This window comes from Leishmania major, chromosome 4 (genome assembly GCF_000002725.2).
Source record: "Leishmania major strain Friedlin complete genome, chromosome 4".
NCBI classification, from domain to species: domain Eukaryota; phylum Euglenozoa; class Kinetoplastea; order Trypanosomatida; family Trypanosomatidae; genus Leishmania; species Leishmania major.
Window position 1 is genome coordinate 58,818 of NC_007245.2, and position 22,117 is coordinate 80,934.

Sequence of the window (22,117 nt, forward strand, 5' to 3'; positions counted from 1 at the left end):
GCGCGCCGCACCCCGAGATGCCTCGCTTCTCGTTTTGCATTATTCATTCTTGTTCTCTCTTCCCCCCCCCACACACACAGACGTCTGTGTGTGTATGTGTGTGCGTGTGTTTTCCTTTATGTGAGCACCACCACACGCACACATACACACGCCGCATCCGTCGTGGTCTGGTCTCCCTCCTCTCGCTCCTCGCGGTCTGTGGCAAAGGCGGCCGCCATGTGCACAGCAGAAACAGAAACAGAAACCCGCTCGCCTCAAAGCACATCGACGCCGCCGTCGTCGACTCCCTCACCCCCCCCCACCCCCGTCTCCCCCTCCCTACCTCACTCCCTCAAGCATACCACACGCCGGCAGCCGCCGCCCGTGCCGTGTGCCTCCTCTTCCCCCCCCCACCTCTCCCCCAACTCTCCCCTTGACCCCCTTGCTCCACCCTCCACACTGCTATCCTTCCGCTCACCCACCCCCTCGCTTCACTCCCCCGTCACCACCACCACCACCCATACGGCTCTGCCGCCGCGCGTACGTGCACGTGCGCAGAAGAGCACCGACCGTTCCCTCCCCACCCACCCCGACACTCCGCTCTCCCTCTATTCGCCTTCTTTTTCTCGCCCCACCGCACACCACACAATGGGCCCCTTCGCTCCCCGCTGCTGCGCGCTGGCGCTGCTGTGCAGCGTGCTGGTGCTCGCCGCCGTGCTGGTGCGCGCCGAGTCGTTCACTGTGACGCGCGACGTCACCATGTCGAGCACATCATTCGACGACTACACCATGGTGCTCGACCTGTCCTCCTCGAGCGCGGATGTGGTGACGGTGCAGCTGATAAACTCACAGGTGTCCGGCAACGGCCTCACCATCAAGAACGCCAGGGGCAGCACCCCCTCGTCGGCGCGGCTGAGCATGAGCATGGCAATCACCACAGTGGCGCAGTCCGCCATCACCCTCTCCGGCGTCATGCCCGCCAACTCCGACATTCGCATCGTCGCCACCACCGGCTCCCTCGCCCCCGCGCAGTCGCTCTTCGACTTCAGCGGCCTCGCACTCGACAGCAACGCCACCGTCATGGTGGAGAACACCGCCGTCACGTGGCCGAAGGACTCCATCAACACGGGCAGCATCGTGCTCATCAGTGCCGGCAGCAACGCCGTCGGCATCAAGAACACCGCCGCCCTGTTTGTGCTCAACGCCACCGCCATCAACGGCGCGTCCGTGGTCCGCGTCGACACGCAGTCGTCCTTCCCCATCAGCAAAGGCGCCGCGCTCGCCGTCGACTACGGCCGTTGCGAGCGGTGCTCCAGCGCGCTTGTCAGCATCAACGTCCCACTCGTCGTCGACGCCTCCAGCCTGTTCCGTGTGGCCAACTGCAAGGTCGTCGGCGCCAGCAACGGCCTGCTGACCTCCGCCGGCAGCATCACGGTCAGCGACAAGTCCGCCTACCTTATCTACGACAGCGCCGTCGAGTCCGGCGCCCTCTTCTCCTTCCCCGCCGGCCTCGAGGACGCCAGTGAGGCGTACCCCTTCGCCGTGTCCGGCGGCTCGACCGTGTCCTTCCTCAACCTGAAGGGGTCCTCCACCGGTGTTGCCGCGGGCCAGAGCGTCCCCAACTCCTTGGAACAGTCGAACGTCATCGGCGGCGGCTGCGTCATCAGCGACAAGGAGCTCAGAGTCGCCTCGGAGTACAGAAGCCACGGCCTCAGCGTGGAGACCGTCGTCGACAGCCAGGGTGCCAGCAGCGGCACCTGCGCCAACGCCAAGTGCATCCCCGGCAACACCAAGCCAGGCGCCACGGTCTCCGGCACGGAGCTGTGCACCTGCCAGTGCTCCTCCACCAAGCACCACTCGCCCTTCTGCACGTCCGTCGTTGACCCCATGCAGAACTACGACCCCAACGTGTGGTGCACCGTGCCCGACTGCATCACCTGCGACCGCCTCGACCCCTCCAACCGCTGCACGGAGTGCGACACGGGCTACAGCCTCACCAGCGACTATCAGTGCAAGGCCATCACCACCATCACCACCACCACCACCACCACTAAAGCGCCCACCTGCACCGCCCCCCACTGCTCCGTGTGCGCCGCCGGCAGCGGGTCCATCTGCAGCTCCTGCCGATCCCCCTACACCCTGTCCAACGGTGTCTGCGTCGCCAACACCAACATCGCCGCCGGCGCGCACACCGCCACCCTCGCCGCGGCCGTCTGCGTTGCCGCCGCTCTCTACGCCCTTTAGCGAGTGCGTGGTTGGTGGTCGTGGTCGTGGGCAGCGCCGGTGTGCGTTGGCGGCTGCCACGCTGTCCTTCCCAGTCTCTCCTCTCCTTGGATACGCATCCTCCCTCCTCCATAGGCTATGGGGCGCACACGACGACGACGTGTAACAGACAGTCGCCGCCGCTGTCTGCCTCCCTCCCTCGACCCCCCGCTCCCCCCCCCCATTCTCCGTCTTCTCTGCAGATGACAACCTGTGTATATACCGCATTTCTTCCTATCCGGTATGTGTGCCTGTCCACGTATTCTCGCCACCCACCCCCTCTCGCACTCTTTTCACTGGGTGTGTGCCCGTGTGTCGTCTTCGTGTCTCCACTTTCCATGTCTCTCTGTTCCGCGTACGCGCGTGAACCCGCACCTCGCACTGCGCGCCGCACCCCGAGATGCCTCGCTTCTCGTTTTGCATTATTCATTCTTGTTCTCTCTTCCCCCCCACACACACACACAGACGTCTGTGTGTGTATGTGTGTGCGTGTGTTTTCCTTTATGTGAGCACCACCACACGCACACATACACACGCCGCATCCGTCGTGGTCTGGTCTCCCTCCTCTCGCTCCTCGCGGTCTGTGGCAAAGGCGGCCGCCATGTGCACAGCAGAAACAGAAACAGAAACCCGCTCGCCTCAAAGCACATCGACGCCGCCGTCGTCGACTCCCTCACCCCCCCCCACCCCCGTCTCCCCCTCCCTACCTCACTCCCTCAAGCATACCACACGCCGGCAGCCGCCGCCCGTGCCGTGTGCCTCCTCTTCCCCCCCCCTCTCCCCCAACTCTCCCCTTGACCCCCTTGCTCCACCCTCCACACTGCTATCCTTCCGCTCACCCACCCCCTCGCTTCACTCCCCCGTCACCACCACCACCACCGTAGGTGTCTGCGGAGACTTCTTACATTTAGCGCGTTCCATCTAGCCACGCGGCGCCGAGAGGTTTATGGGCTGACGTGGCTCACTTCCACTGATGCCGTGGAGGCCGCCTCCACAACTCCAGGGCTGCTCTCTGCGCCTCAGGTGCTGATGCCCACCCCTCCACCGTGAAAAAATGTGTGTGTGTGTGTGTGTGTGTACTCTGCCTGGCCGCATGCGCCTTCACCCACGAATCCAACGAGCACTGCATACCTCATAATCCTCCGCTTCTCTTTGAGCGCTTGTGGCCGTTCAAGGCGCTGCGGACACACACAGGCACACACGGATCACAGCTACCACCAGAGGCCGCAAGACGATCTCACCCTGCTTCCTGCATCCCTTTCTCTGTCTCCCTGTGCGAGTGGGCGCGTCACTGCCAATGAAATCCCCTCCCCTCCCCACCCTTCTCATGCTGCTGTTTTGCTGCTCGTCGCGCCCACTTCTCGCGCGGTGTTTCCGTCCAACGTTGTGCCACCCGCCCTGCCTCGACGTCATGGCGTTCACCCATCACCGCCGCTCTCAGCGTCCTCCTCACGGTCGCGTTCCTCTGGTCTGCTTCCTATGAAACAAAGCAAGTATCAACTTGGCGGGCACGAACACACGCATGTGGACGCCCGTGACGCGCGACAACTGCGTGAAGCTAGGGGTGGAGGAGGGGGAGGGGGTGGGGCGATGCTCATCGAGAAGGGTGCGTGACACTCGCCACAGCAGGCCGCCCTCTCCCGTCGCCGGAAATGAAAGGGGAGTCTCCAAGAGCGGAGTCGAGCGAAGCCGCCTTCTGATCACCACCACCTCAGAGTTCCTGTCATCCTTTCTCTCCCACCCTCGCGTCCCCTGCTTCTCTACCCCACCTCCTTCTCGAACTGCCCCGGCCCCTCCCCCGCCCTCCCACCGCCACCGCCACACACAAACACACTTCTCTGTCCAGCCACGCACACGTGCAGGAACACGAGGCTCCCCATCCCTCCCTCCCCCTACCCCCCACACACACACAAACCTTCATCATAACCCGCACCTTTCGCCGTTTCGCGGGCTCTCTCCTACCCGCGCCTGTGTGCCTCAGTCTGTTGCCCGCCCGTCACCCTTCTCCCCACTGTTCGCTGACCCGCCCGTGCACGCGCTGGCAGGCATTGACGCACTGGCACACAACGCGTACTTCTTGATTCATAAATATGCGCTCCCGTGCAATACTAATTGCTGTGCTCGTGGTGGCCTGCGTGGCACTGTCACCGGCTGCAGCCTACACCACCAACCAATGCCGCGAAGTGTCGCGGTGCGACGTTGACGGCACCTTCGTGTACGCCTTCTCTGGCGAGTGCGTATGCTGTCCGGAGATGCCGACCGGCGATATCCTTCCAGTGCAGTGCGTTCCCTCGGCCGCGCACTGCCCTAGCGTGCCCAGCTGCAGAGCGTGCGACACCACCGCAGGGATGTGTGACGCGTGTATGACCGGCTACGTACTCGAGCCTACCAACATCTGCAACGAGTGCTTGGCCTCGATGTGCGACGTCTGTCAGTCGAGCTCCGAAGGCAAGCGCTGTCAACTGTGCTCAATAGGCTATTACTGGGTAAGTGGCGGTGAGTGCCACCCCGTATCCAATAGCCAGGCCTCAGAGAGCAACATGCAATGCCGCGTCGCTTTCTGCAGCACGTGTGCCAGCACCACCGCCAGTACCTGCGCCAAGTGCAACGACGGCTATGCGAAGGATAGCAACGGGTTCTGTGTCAGCGACTGCAACGTCCAGCAGTGCGATATGTGCTACACGGGTAACTCCACCGACTGTCAGTTGTGCTCTGCAGGGAACACGTGGAGTGCGACAGGCTGCTCAGCTGGTGCAAGCGGTTGCCGTGTCGGCCATTGCACCAGCTGTGTGGCCGGCGACAATACCAACTGCGCCACATGCGAACCGGGATACACCCTCACCGCCGGCTACTGCTTGCCCCAGCAACTCTGCACCGACGCCAACTGCGCCAGCTGCCCCAGCGACGCTGGCACGTGCACTCAGTGCGCGAACGGCTACGGTCTCGTGGACGGCGCCTGTGTGAGATGCCAGGAGCCCAACTGCTTCAGCTGCGACAGCGACGCGAATAAGTGCACACAATGTGCGCCGAACTACTACCTCACCCCGCTCTTGACCTGCTCCCCGGTGGCCTGCAACATCGAGCACTGCATGCAGTGCGACCCACAGACGCCGTCGCGCTGCCAGGAGTGCGTGTCCCCCTACGTGGTTGACAGCTACGACGGCCTCTGCAGGCTCTCCGATGCCTGCTCCGTGCCCAACTGCAAGAAGTGCGAGACCGGTACCTCCAGGCTCTGCGCCGAGTGCGACACCGGCTACAGTCTCTCCGCCGACGCGACGAGCTGCAGCAGTCCAACCACGCAGCCGTGCGAGGTGGAGCACTGCAACACATGTGTGAACGGCGATAGCACCCGCTGTGCCTACTGCAACACCGGCTACTACGTCTCCGATGGCAAGTGCAAGGCCATGCAGGGCTGCTACGTGTCGAACTGCGCGCAGTGCATGCTGCTTGACAGCACCAAGTGCTCCACGTGCGTGAAAGGGTACCTGCTCACGTCGTCCTACAGTTGCGTCTCGCAGAAAGTCATCAACAGTGCGGCCGCGCCCTACTCTCTGTGGGTGGCCGCCGCCGTGCTCCTCACCTCTTTTGCCATGCACCTAGCATAGTGCGCAGCGGCATGCGAACAACCCCACTCTCATTCTCCAACATGTGCATACACACACACACAGACAGCGGGGCAGCACCCCCTCCCCACACACACACACGCACTTCCCCCTTGTCTTGTTCTTCTTTCCTCGTTTCGCATTTCTTTCTCTCGTGCGCTGGCGCCGGCCTCCTGCACGTCGCTCCCCTCCCCCTAACCTCTATTCTCTCTCTCTCTCTCTCTCGCCGGCATCATTGCTTCTTACCCTTTTCTGATCCTTGCTCGCGTGGGCGGACACTGCCACAGTCCCACAGCGCAGACACACGTGTTTAAACGGCGCAGGCATCCCTCCCTATCACTTCATTTCTCCTAAAGCCACTCACCAAGTCGCACACCGCCCTCCCCCATCGGCCGCCCTTCCGGGCGCAGCTGTGCGGAATGGGTGTGTGCTCGACCTCGTTCCTGGCAGCTCACTCGCATGTGTACAGCCACTCCAACCACGAAAGCTCTCTTCTGCGCACATACTCGACCTCCCCACCCCACCCCGCCACCGCGGCGGTCGGCGGTCGGCGGTCGGCTGAGCACGAGTGCAGCGTGCAGCCTGCGCTGCTCGCCGTCGGAATTGCTGCGCTCCCCTTCCCCACATGCGGCAATCACCACCACCTCAGAGTTCCTGTCATCTTTTCTCTCCCACCCTCGCGTCCCCTGCTTCTCTACCCCACCTCCTTCTCGAACTGCCCCGGCCCCTCCCCCGCCCTCCCACCGCCACCGCCACACACAAACACACTTCTCTGTCCAGCCACGCACACGTGCAGGAACACGAGGCTCCCCATCCCTCCCTCCCCCTACCCCCCACACACACACAAACCTTCATCATAACCCGCACCTTTCGCCGTTTCGCGGGCTCTCTCCTACCCGCGCCTGTGTGCCTCAGTCTGTTGCCCGCCCGTCACCCTTCTCCCCACTGTTCGTCTCATGCGCAGCTCTCGCGGCGGCTCTCTCGCGGTGGTCGCCGTGGCGGTTTGCCTGGCAGTGCTCGCCGCGATCGGCACGTGTGTTTTCGACTCGCAAGAGATCGGCGGCAGCTCCTTCACCTTCGTAGGCTGGTCGTCTGCCAGCAAGGAGGAATCCTACCAGGGCTGCACCCTGACCGGGAAGGCATTCAGAATTCAAGGCGCTGCAAGCTCTCTGTCGGACGACGCCACGCTGCCCGGTGGGATCCTGCGGTTCTCCAGCCTGCTTGTATCGAACGGCTACATCGTCGTGGATAAGTACTTTCCCCGGAACACCAACATCACCATCAAAGATGCCAGCGGCACCGTCGCTGCGGGGATGCCTTTCATCGACGCCAACACGGCGATATACTCTGATCAGCTCAGCATCGTGGTCACCGACTCCACTCTCAGTTGGGCTGCCGCACGGTCGGGTCAGAGCATGGTGCGTGCACCCTTCACTATTCAGCTCTCCAGCTCTCTCTTCGTGCTCGGCAGCACCGTGACGCAGGCCTCGTCAGTGGTAGAGGTGGTGGGCCCGAGCAGCATCTCCCAGAAGTCTGCATTGGCTGTGGACTACGCCAAGTGCACCGGCTGTGCTCAGGGTCTGGTGCACTTCACCGACTTTGTCAGAGTGTGGGACCGCAGCTTGCTTCGCGTCTCCCACTCCAGCGTCAAGGGCGCCACCGGCAAGCCGCTGATCGGCATAGCACAGAGCGCAGGGGCGAGCCTGGCGGTGGAAAACAGTCTGTTCGTTGTCGAGAACGTGTCATCGCCCACCAGTAACCTCATCGACGCGGCCGTCAGAATGGGCACCGATGCGCAGATCACCCTACGCGCTGTGACGGTGAAGAGCATTGGTGCAACGATGGCCGGCAGCGTCACTGCGCAGCTCTTGACGGCAGACGACATCGCCCAACAAATTCCCTCCATTTCCGTGGTGCCAGACACCCGCTGCGCTGCGGCCTGCGTCCCCACGGCCACGGTCGACTCCAGCTGCAAGTGTGCCTGCAATGCCGACATGCCGAACATGAACTTCTGCACGGCCATGAAGGACCCCTACACAAACTATGCCTACCTCGGCTGCTCGGCGGGCTGCACAACGTGCTTCAACGAGACCGCCTGCCTCGAGTGCAGGCCGAGCTACGAGATGCTGCCCGACATGACATGCTCGCTGACCGGACTTCAGTGCACAGACCCGAACTGCAAGACCTGCACAACTTACGGTCAGTGCACAGACTGCAACGACGGCTACGGTCTCACCTCCTCCAGCGTTTGCGTGCGCTGCAGTGTAGCGGGCTGCAAGAGCTGCCCCGTCGACGCTAACGTCTGCAAAGTGTGTCTCGGCGGCAGCGAGCCGATCAACAATATGTGCCCCTGCACCGACCCCAACTGCGCCAGCTGCCCCAGCGACGCTGGCACGTGCACTCAGTGCGCGAACGGCTACGGTCTCGTGGACGGCGCCTGTGTGAGATGCCAGGAGCCCAACTGCTTCAGCTGCGACAGCGACGCGAATAAGTGCACACAATGTGCGCCGAACTACTACCTCACCCCGCTCTTGACCTGCTCCCCGGTGGCCTGCAACATCGAGCACTGCATGCAGTGCGACCCACAGACGCCGTCGCGCTGCCAGGAGTGCGTGTCCCCCTACGTGGTTGACAGCTACGACGGCCTCTGCAGGCTCTCCGATGCCTGCTCCGTGCCCAACTGCAAGAAGTGCGAGACCGGTACCTCCAGGCTCTGCGCCGAGTGCGACACCGGCTACAGTCTCTCCGCCGACGCGACGAGCTGCAGCAGTCCAACCACGCAGCCGTGCGAGGTGGAGCACTGCAACACATGTGTGAACGGCGATAGCACCCGCTGTGCCTACTGCAACACCGGCTACTACGTCTCCGATGGCAAGTGCAAGGCCATGCAGGGCTGCTACGTGTCGAACTGCGCGCAGTGCATGCTGCTTGACAGCACCAAGTGCTCCACGTGCGTGAAAGGGTACCTGCTCACGTCGTCCTACAGTTGCGTCTCGCAGAAAGTCATCAACAGTGCGGCCGCGCCCTACTCTCTGTGGGTGGCCGCCGCCGTGCTCCTCACCTCTTTTGCCATGCACCTAGCATAGTGCGCAGCGGCATGCGAACAACCCCACTCTCATTCTCCAACATGTGCATACACACACACACAGACAGCGGGGCAGCACCCCCTCCCCACACACACACACGCACTTCCCCCTTGTCTTGTTCTTCTTTCCTCGTTTCGCATTTCTTTCTCTCGTGCGCTGGCGCCGGCCTCCTGCACGTCGCTCCCCTCCCCCTAACCTCTATTCTCTCTCTCTCTCTCTCTCGCCGGCATCATTGCTTCTTACCCTTTTCTGATCCTTGCTCGCGTGGGCGGACACTGCCACAGTCCCACAGCGCAGACACACGTGTTTAAACGGCGCAGGCATCCCTCCCTATCACTTCATTTCTCCTAAAGCCACTCACCAAGTCGCACACCGCCCTCCCCCATCGGCCGCCCTTCCGGGCGCAGCTGTGCGGAATGGGTGTGTGCTCGACCTCGTTCCTGGCAGCTCACTCGCATGTGTACAGCCACTCCAACCACGAAAGCTCTCTTCTGCGCACATACTCGACCTCCCCACCCCACCCCGCCACCGCGGCGGTCGGCTGAGCACGAGTGCAGCGTGCAGCCTGCGCTGCTGGTTGGCCACGACAGCCTCGTGTAGAGAAGGGAGCAGGGTTTGTGGGCGAAAGAGTCGGCGTGACCGCTGCGTCCTCCCGTAGGGTAGCGGCCGCGCCTCCCCCACGGACCCACCCGCAGTACTGGAGGTCACTGCGGCTCCCCCTCCCCCTCGCTAGAAACGCCTCCTTTGGTGGGTCTGTGTTGCTTCCACTTTGTCGTTCACATCTCCCCTTTCCCGCGCGCTCTTCTGCTCTCGCGCGCACAACCACCTCTCTCTCGCACGCACGTGCACACGCACACTTTCTACCACGCGTGCGGATGTGGCGTCGTGGTGGTGGGATGGTTTCCTCACCCTGTGTGTGTGTGTGGGTGGGTGGGTGGGTGTGTCTGCGGCAATCGGAGGTGAAGCCGCAGTACGTAAACACTCGCCGTGCCCCCTCCCTCTCTCCACACACACACGCGTGCGCACATCCCTTTTCTCTACCCAAGCCAGCTCATCTTCACCCTATCTCCCGTCGCACCTCCTCTGCAAAGATGAGCGTGAAGCACCTGCTGATGGCCGCGATGCTGGTAGCCGTCGCATGCTCGGTGGCCATGGCGTCGGATGCCTCGAGCTGGTCGTCCTCGAGCGCCCCAGCCCACGGATCGGTCTCCCTTGTGACCATGCCGACAGCGCCGTCCAGCAAGAGCAGCATCAGCTCGTCGAGTGCAACTGGCGCCAATGAGACGGCGTCTACCACCTCCACCACAACGAACACTGTGAACACGGCGGCATCTTCGTGCGCCGTTTCGAATTGCGTCACCTGCTCGAGCACGAACCCGAACGTCTGCACGACGTGCAACCCCGGCTACGCCGTCGACCGCCTTGGACAGTGCATGGTTGTCGGCTCCTGCAACGTTGCCCACTGCGTCACGTGCCACGCAAACGACAACGCGCGTTGCTTGAGCTGCGCCTCGGGCTACATGCCGACGGCCTCGTTCAAGTGCGTCCCGGAGCAATCAAAAAATGCGGCCCTCCGCACTTCCTCCATGGTCGTCTCTGTCGGTGTGGCATTGGTGGGCACTGCGCTGACTATGGCCTAAAACATGGCATGCCCCGATTCAGAGACGTAGTGGCACACATACCAGGGGATGCCTAGCTGATGGTCGGTCAGTGTCGGCATCGACGGCTATGTCCAACCCCTACCCTGCTCCCCTCTTCTCTCTCTCTCCCTCCCACACATGCATGCACACATGTTGATATCCCCACCTCTGTTTCTTTCCCCTCTTTCTCTCTCAGTGTTATGTGTGTGTGCGTGTAAAGTGCGTCCCGCCTCCCCTCCTCAGACAGTCGTTGTCGTCGTCGATTTTTTTCCTTATCTTGTTCGGCCAATGTGCATATTCTCGTCATTTGCAGTGACCCTCCTTCCCTTGCTCGCCCCTCCCTCTGTCTCTGTCTCAGCGTCACCTCACTGATCAACGCCTCCTTGCCTTGAGTCGCGTGTATTCCCAACACAGCATGCGCCGACGGCAGAGACCGAGACAGAGGGAGGGGTGAGCACGCGTGTGTATGTCGTTTCTCTCCCGGCGCGCCGCGGTCGGCTCGTGGCTTGAGGAAATCGAGAGAGGGAGAAGAGGGGGGGACTTGCGATACCATTGCAGCCCATGTGCACCTGCATGTGTATGTGTGTGCGTGCGTGCGTGTGTGTGTGTGTGTGTTCTCTCTCTTTCTTGTTTTGCTCTAGCCGAGTGGGCAGCAGCAGCAGCAGCGGCGGCGGCGGGGGGGACCTCTCTGCGCGTTGAGTCCGTTTTATGTGCACACCCCGTTTCTTTTCCGTTGTCATTGGTTGTTTTCCCAAGGCGAGGCCTGGATGGGTATGGGGAGGAGGAGGAGGGGGAGGATCGTCCATGGAAGTGACCGTTGGGTCCGTCCGCCCGTCCGTCCGTCCGTGCGTGTGTGCAGGGCGGAAGGCATTCTCCCCACCACCCACCACCCACCATCACCTCTCTTTCTCTCTCTCTCTCTGTGTGTGTGTGTGTGTGTGACTTGTGCCCCTCATGGAGTCTTTTCTTTCGTTTTTTCCCCTAAGCACATACACGTGTGTGCCTCCGCCGTCTTCATGCATGGACCTCTTTCCCCACCCCCACCCTCTTCCCTCCCCCTCCCACTCCCTACCTGACTCTCTCAGGCAGGAGTACCAACAGTAGAGTCTGTAGCTGCCGCTGTGATTGCGTAATCGAGCGCTGCTATCCTACCCACCCCCCACGCTCGCTCTCCCAGACAACCACGCATACCACCGGTCATCCCTCTGTGCTGCCGTGTGTGTGTGTGTGTGTGTGTGTGTGTGTGTGTGTGTGTATGTGCCGCTGCTCTCACTGGAGAGAGCTACTCAGCCGTGGTGCCAGTAAAGAGCAAGCGGTGCAGAAGACGAAGCCTTAAAGGGAGCAGAGAGGCGCGACACACACGGGGCTATGGAAGCAGGATGGTCGTCGCAAGGTCAGCACTGATGCTGTGTATGTGCGTGTTTCGCGTGTGTCTGCGTCCGTGTGAGGGCGACAGAGAGGGGGGACGTGAGCTGCGTCCATGACAACACAGAAAATGACCGTGGAGAGCGCGAGCAAGGGAGCGGGCAGGTCCTTCGCGGTTTATCAGGGAAGGTTCGAAGATGATACGTAGGGCAGATGGAGGAGGGGGGAAGAAAACGTCAGAAAAGGAGAGAAGTCGGATCGGGTGTTGTGGAGGCACACACACACACGCGCGCGCGCACCACAGCCGCCTCTCTACCTCCGTCGCATGTTGCTCCTTGGCCCCCTCATTTGTCCATCGCTGATTCCCTCAAGACGTTACCTGCGTGGGGATGCGTGCGCGTGTGTCGTAGTCTGCGAGTGTTGCGCGCACCCCCTCCCTTCATCTCCCCTTGCTTCCCACAAGAGGGAACGTCGTGGTGCTCATGCCGCCGCCTCGCTCTATGGCGAAGGCGTGAGGGAACAGAATGAATATTCTCGGCCTGTGCCACTATGATTTCTCTCCCTTCTCTCCCTCTCCCTCTCTACCTACTCCCTCCCGTCCTCAACATGCTCACGGAGCGTGCTTCTGTTCGTGTGTCTGCGTCAGTGTATGAGCACGCCACACGCGTCATCCCACTCCCTCGCCTCCCATCATCAGCCCCCTCCCCCTCCCCCAGAGCATTACCTCGCACGCCCGCAGCACTGACACAGGCGCACCTCGTTCCTATTCCCCTCTCCACGAATCATGCCCGCCTTTGCCTTCCGCAGCAACCCCCACAAGCGCGGCGCCGCTGCCGTTCTTCTGCTGCTCGCCATCGCCGTTGTAGCTACCTTGACGGTGTCTGCGCAGACCATCGACGACTACCCTCCTGTTGCCTGTGACGGCACAGTGCCGAACTGCCTGGAATGCCGGAAAGTGGGGATGCTAAGCCTGTGCTCGAACTGCAAGGAAGGCTACTCGACCGCTGTCTCGCCCGCGAACCCCACCGAGTTCGGCAAGTGCAAGCCCTACGATCTGAGCACATGCCGCCTTCAAAACTGTTTGCGCTGCGCCGCCGATGACAACACCAAGTGCGTGCAGTGCCCTGTCGGCTACCCGAACATCAACACGTACCTCTGCGATAGGACCACGGCGGCCCCGACAACCGTAGCCCCGTCCATCACCACCACCACCACCACCACCACGGCGTCCCCGACGACTGCGGCCCCAGCCACCACCACCACGGCGGCCCCGACAACTGCAGCTCCGACAACCTCGGCCCCCTCCAGCGACTGCCAGGCCCCGTCGTGCGCCACCTGTGCACCGGGCAACCAGTACACTTGCGCCGTGTGCGAGTCCGGCATGGTGCTGATGGCGTCCGGCCAGTGCATGGCCGCTGGCTCCTGCAGCGTGACCAACTGCGCGCAGTGCTACCCGAACGACAACAACCGCTGCTCCTCGTGCGAGTCCGGCTATGCCCTCACCGTCTCGTACACCTGCATCCCGCGCAAGTCAGGCAACGCAGCGGCTTCGCCGACGCCGCTGTTGGCGGCGCTGGCCATAGTGGCGGTTGCAGCGACTGTGGCGTGTGTCATGTAGGGGTGCACTGAAGTTGTGACGGGCCGCAATCGATGGAGCACGCACAGCACTCAGACACACACACACACGCAGGCACACAGACGTGCCTGTGCACCTCCCCCCAACCCTTTCCAGCCCTAACCCCTGGCAAAGGCCTCTTGTTTGTTTCTCTCTTTCATCCTGCCTGCCTGCCTTCGTGCACGCCTGCCGTCCACGGTTCCCACGGACACCCACACCCTCCTCCTTCTCTATTATGTGTATACTTCCCCCCCCCCTTCTCCCTGTTTATCATGTGTATTCTGCCCCCCTCCTCCTCCTCTTCTCACACCCTCGCATACTCGCACGCACACCTCCAGTCAGAACGAAGGTATGCAAACTATAGGACGGATAAGCTCATTCTTGCGTGTATTCTCTTTCTCTCACTCGTGTGTGTGTGTGTGTGTGTCTTCATGCGCGGGCGGGTGTGCTTCACTCCGTTTCGCGATGGTGTTTGCTGCTGTCATCGCGCCGCCCGCCCTCCCCCCTCTTCCCCCTCCCTCTCCTCCCCCCCCCCCCACACACACGCACACCTTTTACTTCCTGGGATGCTTCTCTCTTGGTTACGGCACCCCTGCGCCTCCGCCGCGCCTCGCCGCCCTACCATCGTCGACCGAACCAGGCTCACAGACACACACACACACACACACACACACAGACAGAATCATGCCTCGATGAAGAGACGGTGCACATGTCTGTGCATGGATTGTGTATCGCGTGCACGTAAGTGTGTGTGTGTGTGTGTGTGGGTGGGTGGGTGGGTGGGCTTTGCTCTCTCTTCGGTAAGGGTGGGCGGAGGACGGCGGGACGATCACAACGGCGCCAGCGGGTGAGGCATGTCTCTAACAGTGAAACAAAGGAAAACATGCAAGCTGCGGTGGTGACGGCGCGTGGGCGTGTGTGGGGGGGGGGGGGTGAGGCGAGGGGGAGCAGGAGGGTCCCCTGGGGTGGACACGTGGAGAGCACCTATGCCATTGTTTACATGTGTGAACGCTCACGGGGCAAAGGCTGGAGTAAGGTTTTCCTGTATTCTCTCCTCACCCTCTGTCTGTCTGCCTGTTCGAGGATGTGGGTGTGTACGTGTGTTTCAGTAGATAACCCGATGAAAGGGCAGGGTCCACCGTGCATGGAGGGACAACTTCGCTGTTGTTGGGGATTGACAAAAAGGAGTGTGCGTGCGTGCAACATGGGGGAGGGTGCGTAGTCGAGTGATGTGGTGCTTGAACGCCGTCCTTCTCCCGCCACCACTCTCCCTCGAGCGTTGCACGTCGACGAAACTCCACACTCACCTACCCTTACTCGACCTGCTCACCCACTCTGCGCATGACCCTCTCTCTGGCATGTGCAGGCATATCCTCGCCCTCCCCTTTCCTCTCCCTGTGCAAAGACCTGTGTCTTTTCTTTTCCTGTCGTCGTGCCAGGATACGTATATGCCCATGCACGCGTTATGGAGGAGGAGGGGGTGGGGCGGTGTAGTCTCTCGCTCTCTCGCTCTCATTTCTGCTTTGGTATCCCTGCACCTCGGTGCTCCTCTCTTCGAATAGGCTGGCCTTCGCGTCTTCCCCCCTTTCCCCCCACCCATCCACCTACCTGTGAATGCTCACTGGCACACCACCGCTCACTCTCTTCTCTGACCCCCACCCCCGCCATCATTGCTCGAGGTTGTGGCAGTAGGCGGTTCGCTGAAGGCGCGGCTGCAAGCATTACATACTCCCTTGTCTTCTCACTACTCCTATCACCTTGTGTGTAAGTGTGTAAGTGTGTGTAAGTGTGTGTGTGTGTGTGTGTGTGTGTGTCCTCTCCTAACCTTCCAAAAAGAAACGTCTTGAAGGGCGGCAGCGGCGGGCGGGCCCAAACGCGACGTCGCATTCATGGATACCTCCTTATAGTCTTCTCTTGCCTTCACGCACATCCCCACCCTCTCCTCCTCCCGAGCCGCCATCACCTCCGCTATGACAAGAAATGTGCTTAGCAACACCGTACCTTGTCATGGCGCTCCCTTCTTCCTTTTCCTTTTCTCATCCTCTCCTGTGTGGGTGTTGTCGCTGTCTACCTTGCCCAGCTGAACAACGAATAGCAGGTCACGGAGATAATGTGCGTCTGTCTGTGTGGGGGGAGAGGGGGGAGGGGGGTTGAGAGAGGGAGGGAGTGCATGTCCATCCATCGCCCTCCCCCCTCCTTCCCTCCCTCCTCTCCCTTCTCGCCGTCTGTGTCTTTGATGATGTGCCACTTCGCGCAAAGCCGAGGACACGCACGCACACGCGCGCAGGGAGAGAGAGAGAGAGAGAGAGATCGACTGGCATCGTGCTCGTCATCATCTCCCTCAGTCCCTCTCACCCCTCACCTCTCGGTCCCCCATCTCGCGCGCCTTTCGTGATGAGCATTCGGTTTTCATGTGCGAACGTGTCGCGGCGGAGGTACAAGTATCCCCGCTCGTGCGCATACATGTGTATATGAGCCCATATGCTTGTGTGGAGAAGGAGGAGGTGGTGGTGGGTGGGGGTGGGCATCATGCCCCTGCCACCCCGAACCCCTCCTCTTCTGGTGATCTCACACTCTTTCCCTTACGTTTCCCTGCTCTCTCTCTCTCTCTCTCCCTCCCTCCGTCTTTGTGCGCCATGCTGGGGTGTGGTGGGTGGATGCCATGATGACCCACTTACACACGCACCACAGAGGAATACGTGTGTGTGTGTGTGTGTGTGTGTCTGTGTCTGTGTGTTGCATCTTCTCCCTCCTTCCCTCTTGCTTGCGTGTTTGCTCGGCTCATTTTTTCTTTCCGTCTGAGGCGTGTGTGCGCTGTTGTTTCGAACGCCGCACAGCAGCAGCAGCAGCAGCAGCAGGATCGGGGTGGCCCGTGTGAATCGAAGCACCTCTCCCGTCCCATCACCGCTGCTGGTGACCCAACGAAGGGCCACGAAAAGAGGGGGAGGAAGTGCCGCCGCACACCGAAAGGCGCGCAGCGCACTCGTCGTTTCTTCCGCGCTTCACTTCCGGTATTTCTTCGTCACTGCTTGGTGCGTACTCCAATCGCCCCCCCCCGTCGCCTACCCCCTCCGACCTTCCCACATCACAGACACCATCGCTTCTGGATGACACCGCACGCTGCCGTGTTGACGGTGGCCACTGTCGTCGCGGTGCTGCTGGGCTATGGCACTAAGGGAGTATGTGGCTACAACTTCGTCGCCATCACCTCCCTCTTCTACGTACCCGGTGCTACGGGCACGCGATCGGAAGACGCGGGTATGTGTCTGGAGCGTGGCGGGTACCTCGCGACGGAAGCGACCGCGGTGCTGCACGAGGCCGATGTTCAGGCGCTCGAGTCGGAGGGGTTCACCACATACTACGCCTTCCTCGGCGGTGGTATTGTGCAGCCGTGGCACATGGAAAGCTACGAGATGGGTTTCTGCCCGTTTTCCATCAAGGATCCCGACATGTGGTGGAATACGTCGTTTAGCCAGACAAATGGCGACAACAATAACTGCTACTGGCGGTGGTCGGTGGGTCGCTGGATCGAGATGCCGTCCACGTCAGGTCTGCCCCACGACGAGGCAAAGACCGGGATCATCTTCTACCGAGGTCAGAGCACCTTAGGTTACGATCGGCGGGTCAACGGGTTCCCACTTTTCTTTCCATTCAAACCGCCGATGTACCACCCGAATATGCAGCTGGGTCACCACCTTGTTCTCTACCGCGGCGGCCAGCACCCGACCGAAGCCGTGTGGGGGGACACCTACGCCCGCGGCGGCTTCACGTACGGGGACAACTTTGCGAACAACCCACAGCTGGTGGAGGCGACACTGAAGGACTGGAAACTGGTGTGCCAAACCCAAGGTCCCCTCCGCCTCAACTATGAAATGACCAACACACCCAGCCAGTTCCAGGAGCGATGGTGGGTCATCTTCTTTTCGATCCTTTTCGTACTTTGCCTCATCACCTTTCTCGCACTGGTGTTCTGTCAGGAACGCGAGGACATGGACGAGCCTCCGGAGGATGCGCCGGAGTGGGCGGAGAAGGAGACGGCGCAGCGGATCGTGTCGCGCCGCTACGTGAGTCAGCGCTCCTTCCGCCGCAGCGAAAGCAGCAGTAGTGGCAACAGCCTCAGCGACCGCTCGAACTTTAGCAAAGACGAAGACGGCGAGAGTGTGAGCCGCTAAGCCGACAGACGACAACAAAGAAAGAGAGGGAGGAGGGGGGCAAGTGAGGCGGAGTGCCCCCCTCCTCCCTCCCCTCCCCCCTCCCCTCCGCGACTGGTGTCCCCTTTCATTCGCTTTATGGCTGCATGTGCAGCTCTTTGTGAATAGACTTACCGTTCTCTCCGTGTCTTGCGTGCACGTTCTTCTATGCTCATCATCATGTTTGTATGTGTGTGTGTGTGTGTGTGTGTGTTTCGAATCCTACGTTGTTGTTTGTTCTTCAGGGGGAGGTGTCTGTCCGTGTGGACGTTAGGTTTTGTCCCTTGTCCCTCCCCCACCCACCCACTCGTTTATATTCTTTTACTCGGTAGACTCTCCTCCCCTTACCTCTCCCTCTTCTTCTCTCTCTCTCCTGTCTTGTGTCTTACCTCCTCCTCAGCTCACTGAGTCCATCGTCTCTCTCTCTCTCTCTCTCTCTCTCTCTCGTGTTTGTGTGTGTGTGTGTGTGTGTGTGTGTGCGTATTTCTCTGTTTGCCGGCTTCGCCCTCCAGTGTTCTTCATCCCTCTCGCGCTCGTGCCTTCTGCTGGCGCTGCTCCCCTTTTCCCATTCCCCCTCCCACGTCTGTGTGACGTCGCTCCTGTGCCTCCTTCTGTCGCCTGACCCTTTCCGAAGTTCTTTATTTGTCTGTTCCGAACTCGTTGGAGGGGAAGGGAGAGGAGAGGAGAGGAGAGGAGGGGGGCGAGAGCGCAGGGGCGCGGTGACGATGCGAGATGACGCGGGTGCGCCCCGCGCTGCTTTGTGTCTTGCTGGCTGTAGCCGTTGCTTCCGTTTCCTTTTATGGCGTGGTGTGACGTGCGTGTATGACATGTGAGTATGTATGCGTGTATCTGTACGTGTACGTGTGCGGGGGGCGCGTGAAGGCAGCGGAAGCCGCGCCAAGACACACCCACACACATGCCTTGCTCTGTCTCTTACATCGCCCCACGCTCCAACTTACCCTCGCCTCCTCGCCCCCTCCCCGTTCTGCTCTCACGCACCACAATCTGAATGCACACACACACACACACACAAGCACATCTTTTTCCGCGCTGGAATACTTTCTTCCGTTACCTCTACCTCTCTCTCCCCCCCCTTCTCGCCGCCAACACGTTGCGTGAGGAGAGTCGGTCATGCCGACAATGGAAAATGTGGCCTTCGCCGGATACGCGTACTATAGCACGGGTGGCGAGGGCTTCATCTACGCCCTGAGCTCCAAAGAAGATGTAGAGTCGACTGGCACGCCGGTCATACTCGTCAACGCCACCTCCAAGGCGGCGAACTTCTTTCCATTTCTATTCCTTGTGGTTGGTGGTATTCTCATGGTCGGTCTCATCGCCTTCGTCATGGTGACGTTCTGCTGCCGGCGCAAGGTGGCAAAACTGGAGAAGATGTACTGGGAGTTGCAGTGCACCTTTGCCAACGTGAACAATGCCCTCGTGCAGGAGGCAAGCCGCCGCACCGCGTCGCCGGCCTCGCTGAAACAGAAGCACACCCCACAGTCTACGAGTCGTCTAGTCGCCGGCGCCCAGTTGACTCCACAGATGATGCAACGGCACGGCAGCATCGCGAGAGTGGATTCGATGCGCCAGTCACAGCATATACTGGAGCCGCTGCCGCCGGCAGCGGCGGTGTTTCCGGCAGCGCCGTTGCCTTACGGCATGAACGCTAACCCTCTATACTTTCAGCCGGTGACCACAAGCGCAGCGAGCCCGTACACGTGCTCGCACGGTGACAAGGGCGCACAGGTCACCGTATTCGCCGCGCAGCCTCCGCCGATCCTCTCCTCTCCGCAGTCGCAGCGGCAGACACGCTTATCTACCGGTCCCGCAGCACCGCAGTCGCCGTGCACAACACCGGAGCCGCCGCTGCGTCGCCGGGCATCAAAAGTGAGCTTCGTTGGTGCCTAGTCAAGCAGAGAAGCTGCGCGCGCGTACGCACAGATGGAGAAAGGGGGAGGGGGAAGAGGGAGGGGCATGCTTTACATATATATATATATATATCATGCATTGATGAGGTAGAAGGTGCTCCTCCAAGGAAGGCAGTGACACACTCATCGCGAGTGTGTAAAAGAGTTTCTCTCCTGCGCCCTGAACCCTTGAAAGCAGTCTATACCGCATGTGACCTAAGGGGAAATACATGCTGCTCGCAACAGCAACGACGATGTCCCTGTTGCGCACTTCTTTCTCTGGTATAGTCGTGCTGAACCTCGTAAGCCCTCTTCCCCCCCCCTCCCTCCTCTGGTGTGCACAGGGCACACGCACCCAACCGTGTTCTCTCTGATTTGCCTTTACTGTTTTTTTTTTCCTTTTACTCAGCTCTCTCTCTCTCTCTCTCCCCCCCCCCCCCCTATCATTAGCCATCCTCGACTTTACGCGTCGCTGCCGTTGTCCTCCTTCGTTAGGTTGTTGGATGTTGCCGCTGCCTCGACAGAACTGGCTGGCGTACGCGCGCGCGTGCTTGTGTATGTATGTGTGTACTTATTTGTGTGTGTGGTGTGTGTCTGTGTGCGTCCATGTGGATCTCCTCCTCCGCCCTTCGGCCTTCCGTTGTCACCTCTTCTCCTTTTCGCTCTTTCGCGCCACTGCGCGTGTGCCCTTCTCTCTCTCTCTCTCTCAGGTTTTCCTGTTTTGTTGCTCGTCAGCCTCCCTTCGACTTTGTGGCTCGCCCCTCCAGTGGGTAGTTGTGTGCTCTCGTTAGCTGCGGCGACTCATCAGCGTCGTGCGTATCGCTGCAGGCATTCAACGAACGTCAGAACAGCAGGTGAAACCGCCACCGCCATGAGCCGCAGCGAAGGCAACACACGTGTGCTTGTGCGTACACCTCTCTCCTCCTCTTATTCTGTGCCGTGCCACACCCCACCCCTTCTCCTCTCTCCCCCACCCTTTCCCGTGCTGCACTGCCGGTCGGATGGAGCGATCTGCAGAAGACAGGCACACAAGCGCTCTCGGGCCGCCGCCCATCCACCTCCACATCACGCACAGCTGCGCTGCATCGTCGATTTCTTTCACTGCCGCACAGCCCTCCTCCTCCTCCTCCTCCTCTTCGCATCCGCCCCTTCTTACTTGGCGCGCGTTGCCTCTGCTCGCGCGCTCTCTCCCTTCAGCAAGCACTACTCTGCAACTCCTTCGACTTGCACCAGCGTCCTTCTCCCTTATTTCGGGGTTTCCCGCCTTCGTCCCTCCACCCCCAAAGCGTGCACACACACACACACACACACGCACACATACACACATTCGTCGTCTTCTGCCGAGCAAGGACAAGACGCGCAGACTGACAGGCACATTGGCAGTCAAGGCCTCCGCTAAATAATACCCCAGCAGCCAATGCAGCAACAACCGAGGCCGGTGGTGGCGCAGTATGCGTATATCGAGCTTCTCCCGCTCAGATACACCGGTCCCGCTCCACCCCCTGCGCCGGCGTGCATGGACCCAACACCGGATGAACAGTACCGCCGGGGCGTTGCTGAAAAGAGGGCGGCGCTGAAGCAGAAGGAGGCGCGGCGGCAGATGTCCTCCAGCGGCAGCGGAATGCTTGCCAGCCTCAAGAGCGCTGTCTCGCAAGCAGTCATGACCATGGAGAAGGGCGCCGCGGACGTGTCGACCCGCACGGAGTCGCAGGTGCGTCAGCTCGAGTACCAGTACGACTGCGACCGCTTTAACCTGCACTTCCACGAGCTCGCCGAGAACGGCGAGGTGCTGCTTGCCGACTACCGCTGCAGCGCAATGCACAGCGGCCTTCGAGTGAACGGTCATGTCCAGATCACACCACATTACCTGTGCTTCCTCGCGGAGACCACCTCGAGCATCGCCAAGACGACGGACGCCGTCATGGGCGTCTTTGTGGCAGCCCGTCACCCGACCAGCGCCAACGACGAGCCGCGGAACCGGCCTGTTGGCATCAAGCAAGTGATTGCGCTGGCCGACATCGTTTCTATTCAGCCTTCTGTGGTTCTCGAGAGCATCGGCGGTCAGGCACCCTTCTTCATGCTGCTTCCCGCACCGACAGTGCGTCCGACAGCGCTGCAGCTGTACACGCAGGACAGCAAACTCTACCAGTTCATGAACTTCGAGTCGCTCGTTTCCCGCGCCACTGTGGCGCTCAACGACGTCGTCAAAGGCACCGCGCTGGATCAAGCGTACAACTACCTCGACCACGCGTGGCGTGATACGGTGAATTTGCGATCGAAGGATGTCTAGTAGGCGTAAGGTGCCCTGCCGTCACCCCTTTCGCTGCCGTGGGACAGAGTCGACGGGCACGGCAGACCGCGTCCAAGATGCCGCGCGGCTTCCGCCGGGGGCGGGAGGAGACGCGGCACTGCGCGGGAGTGGCCTCAGCAGGGAACCACCGAATACATGCGAAAGGGAGGGGACTCCACTT

The 22,117-nt window shown here is 61.0% G+C and overlaps 8 protein-coding genes across 8 annotated transcripts; all 8 read left to right on the top strand.

Annotated features, from left to right (window-relative positions):
• Positions 1-627: 627 nt before the first annotated feature.
• Positions 628-2,223, top strand: LMJF_04_0170 (conserved hypothetical protein in leishmania; the record flags this gene model as incomplete). The annotated part of the gene is made up of 1 exon (XM_883435.1): positions 628-2,223. One exon carries the CDS (start codon positions 628-630, stop codon positions 2,221-2,223), a length of 1,596 nt encoding a protein of 531 aa, XP_888528.1.
• A 2,108-nt stretch (positions 2,224-4,331) lies between these two features.
• Positions 4,332-5,846, top strand: LMJF_04_0180 (surface antigen-like protein; the record flags this gene model as incomplete). Its single annotated transcript, XM_883436.1, has 1 exon — positions 4,332-5,846. One exon carries the CDS (start codon positions 4,332-4,334, stop codon positions 5,844-5,846), a length of 1,515 nt encoding a protein of 504 aa, XP_888529.1.
• A 953-nt stretch (positions 5,847-6,799) lies between these two features.
• Positions 6,800-8,929, top strand: LMJF_04_0190 (surface antigen-like protein; the record flags this gene model as incomplete). The annotated part of the gene is made up of 1 exon (XM_883437.1): positions 6,800-8,929. One exon carries the CDS (start codon positions 6,800-6,802, stop codon positions 8,927-8,929), a length of 2,130 nt encoding a protein of 709 aa, XP_888530.1.
• A 1,091-nt stretch (positions 8,930-10,020) lies between these two features.
• Positions 10,021-10,569, top strand: LMJF_04_0200 (surface antigen-like protein; the record flags this gene model as incomplete). Its single annotated transcript, XM_883438.1, has 1 exon — positions 10,021-10,569. The coding sequence occupies one exon, from the start codon at positions 10,021-10,023 to the stop codon at positions 10,567-10,569; it is 549 nt and encodes a 182-aa protein (XP_888531.1).
• A 2,149-nt stretch (positions 10,570-12,718) lies between these two features.
• On the top strand, positions 12,719-13,552 carry LMJF_04_0210 (surface antigen-like protein; the record flags this gene model as incomplete). Its single annotated transcript, XM_883439.1, has 1 exon — positions 12,719-13,552. One exon carries the CDS (start codon positions 12,719-12,721, stop codon positions 13,550-13,552), a length of 834 nt encoding a protein of 277 aa, XP_888532.1.
• A 3,104-nt stretch (positions 13,553-16,656) lies between these two features.
• Positions 16,657-17,721, top strand: LMJF_04_0220 (hypothetical protein; the record flags this gene model as incomplete). Its single annotated transcript, XM_883440.1, has 1 exon — positions 16,657-17,721. The coding sequence occupies one exon, from the start codon at positions 16,657-16,659 to the stop codon at positions 17,719-17,721; it is 1,065 nt and encodes a 354-aa protein (XP_888533.1).
• Positions 17,722-18,870: 1,149 nt separating this feature from the next.
• On the top strand, positions 18,871-19,647 carry LMJF_04_0230 (conserved hypothetical protein; the record flags this gene model as incomplete). Its single annotated transcript, XM_883441.1, has 1 exon — positions 18,871-19,647. One exon carries the CDS (start codon positions 18,871-18,873, stop codon positions 19,645-19,647), a length of 777 nt encoding a protein of 258 aa, XP_888534.1.
• Positions 19,648-21,063: 1,416 nt separating this feature from the next.
• LMJF_04_0240 (conserved hypothetical protein) lies at positions 21,064-21,936 on the top strand (the record flags this gene model as incomplete). The annotated part of the gene is made up of 1 exon (XM_883442.1): positions 21,064-21,936. The coding sequence occupies one exon, from the start codon at positions 21,064-21,066 to the stop codon at positions 21,934-21,936; it is 873 nt and encodes a 290-aa protein (XP_888535.1).
• Between the last annotated feature and the right edge of the window lie 181 nt (positions 21,937-22,117).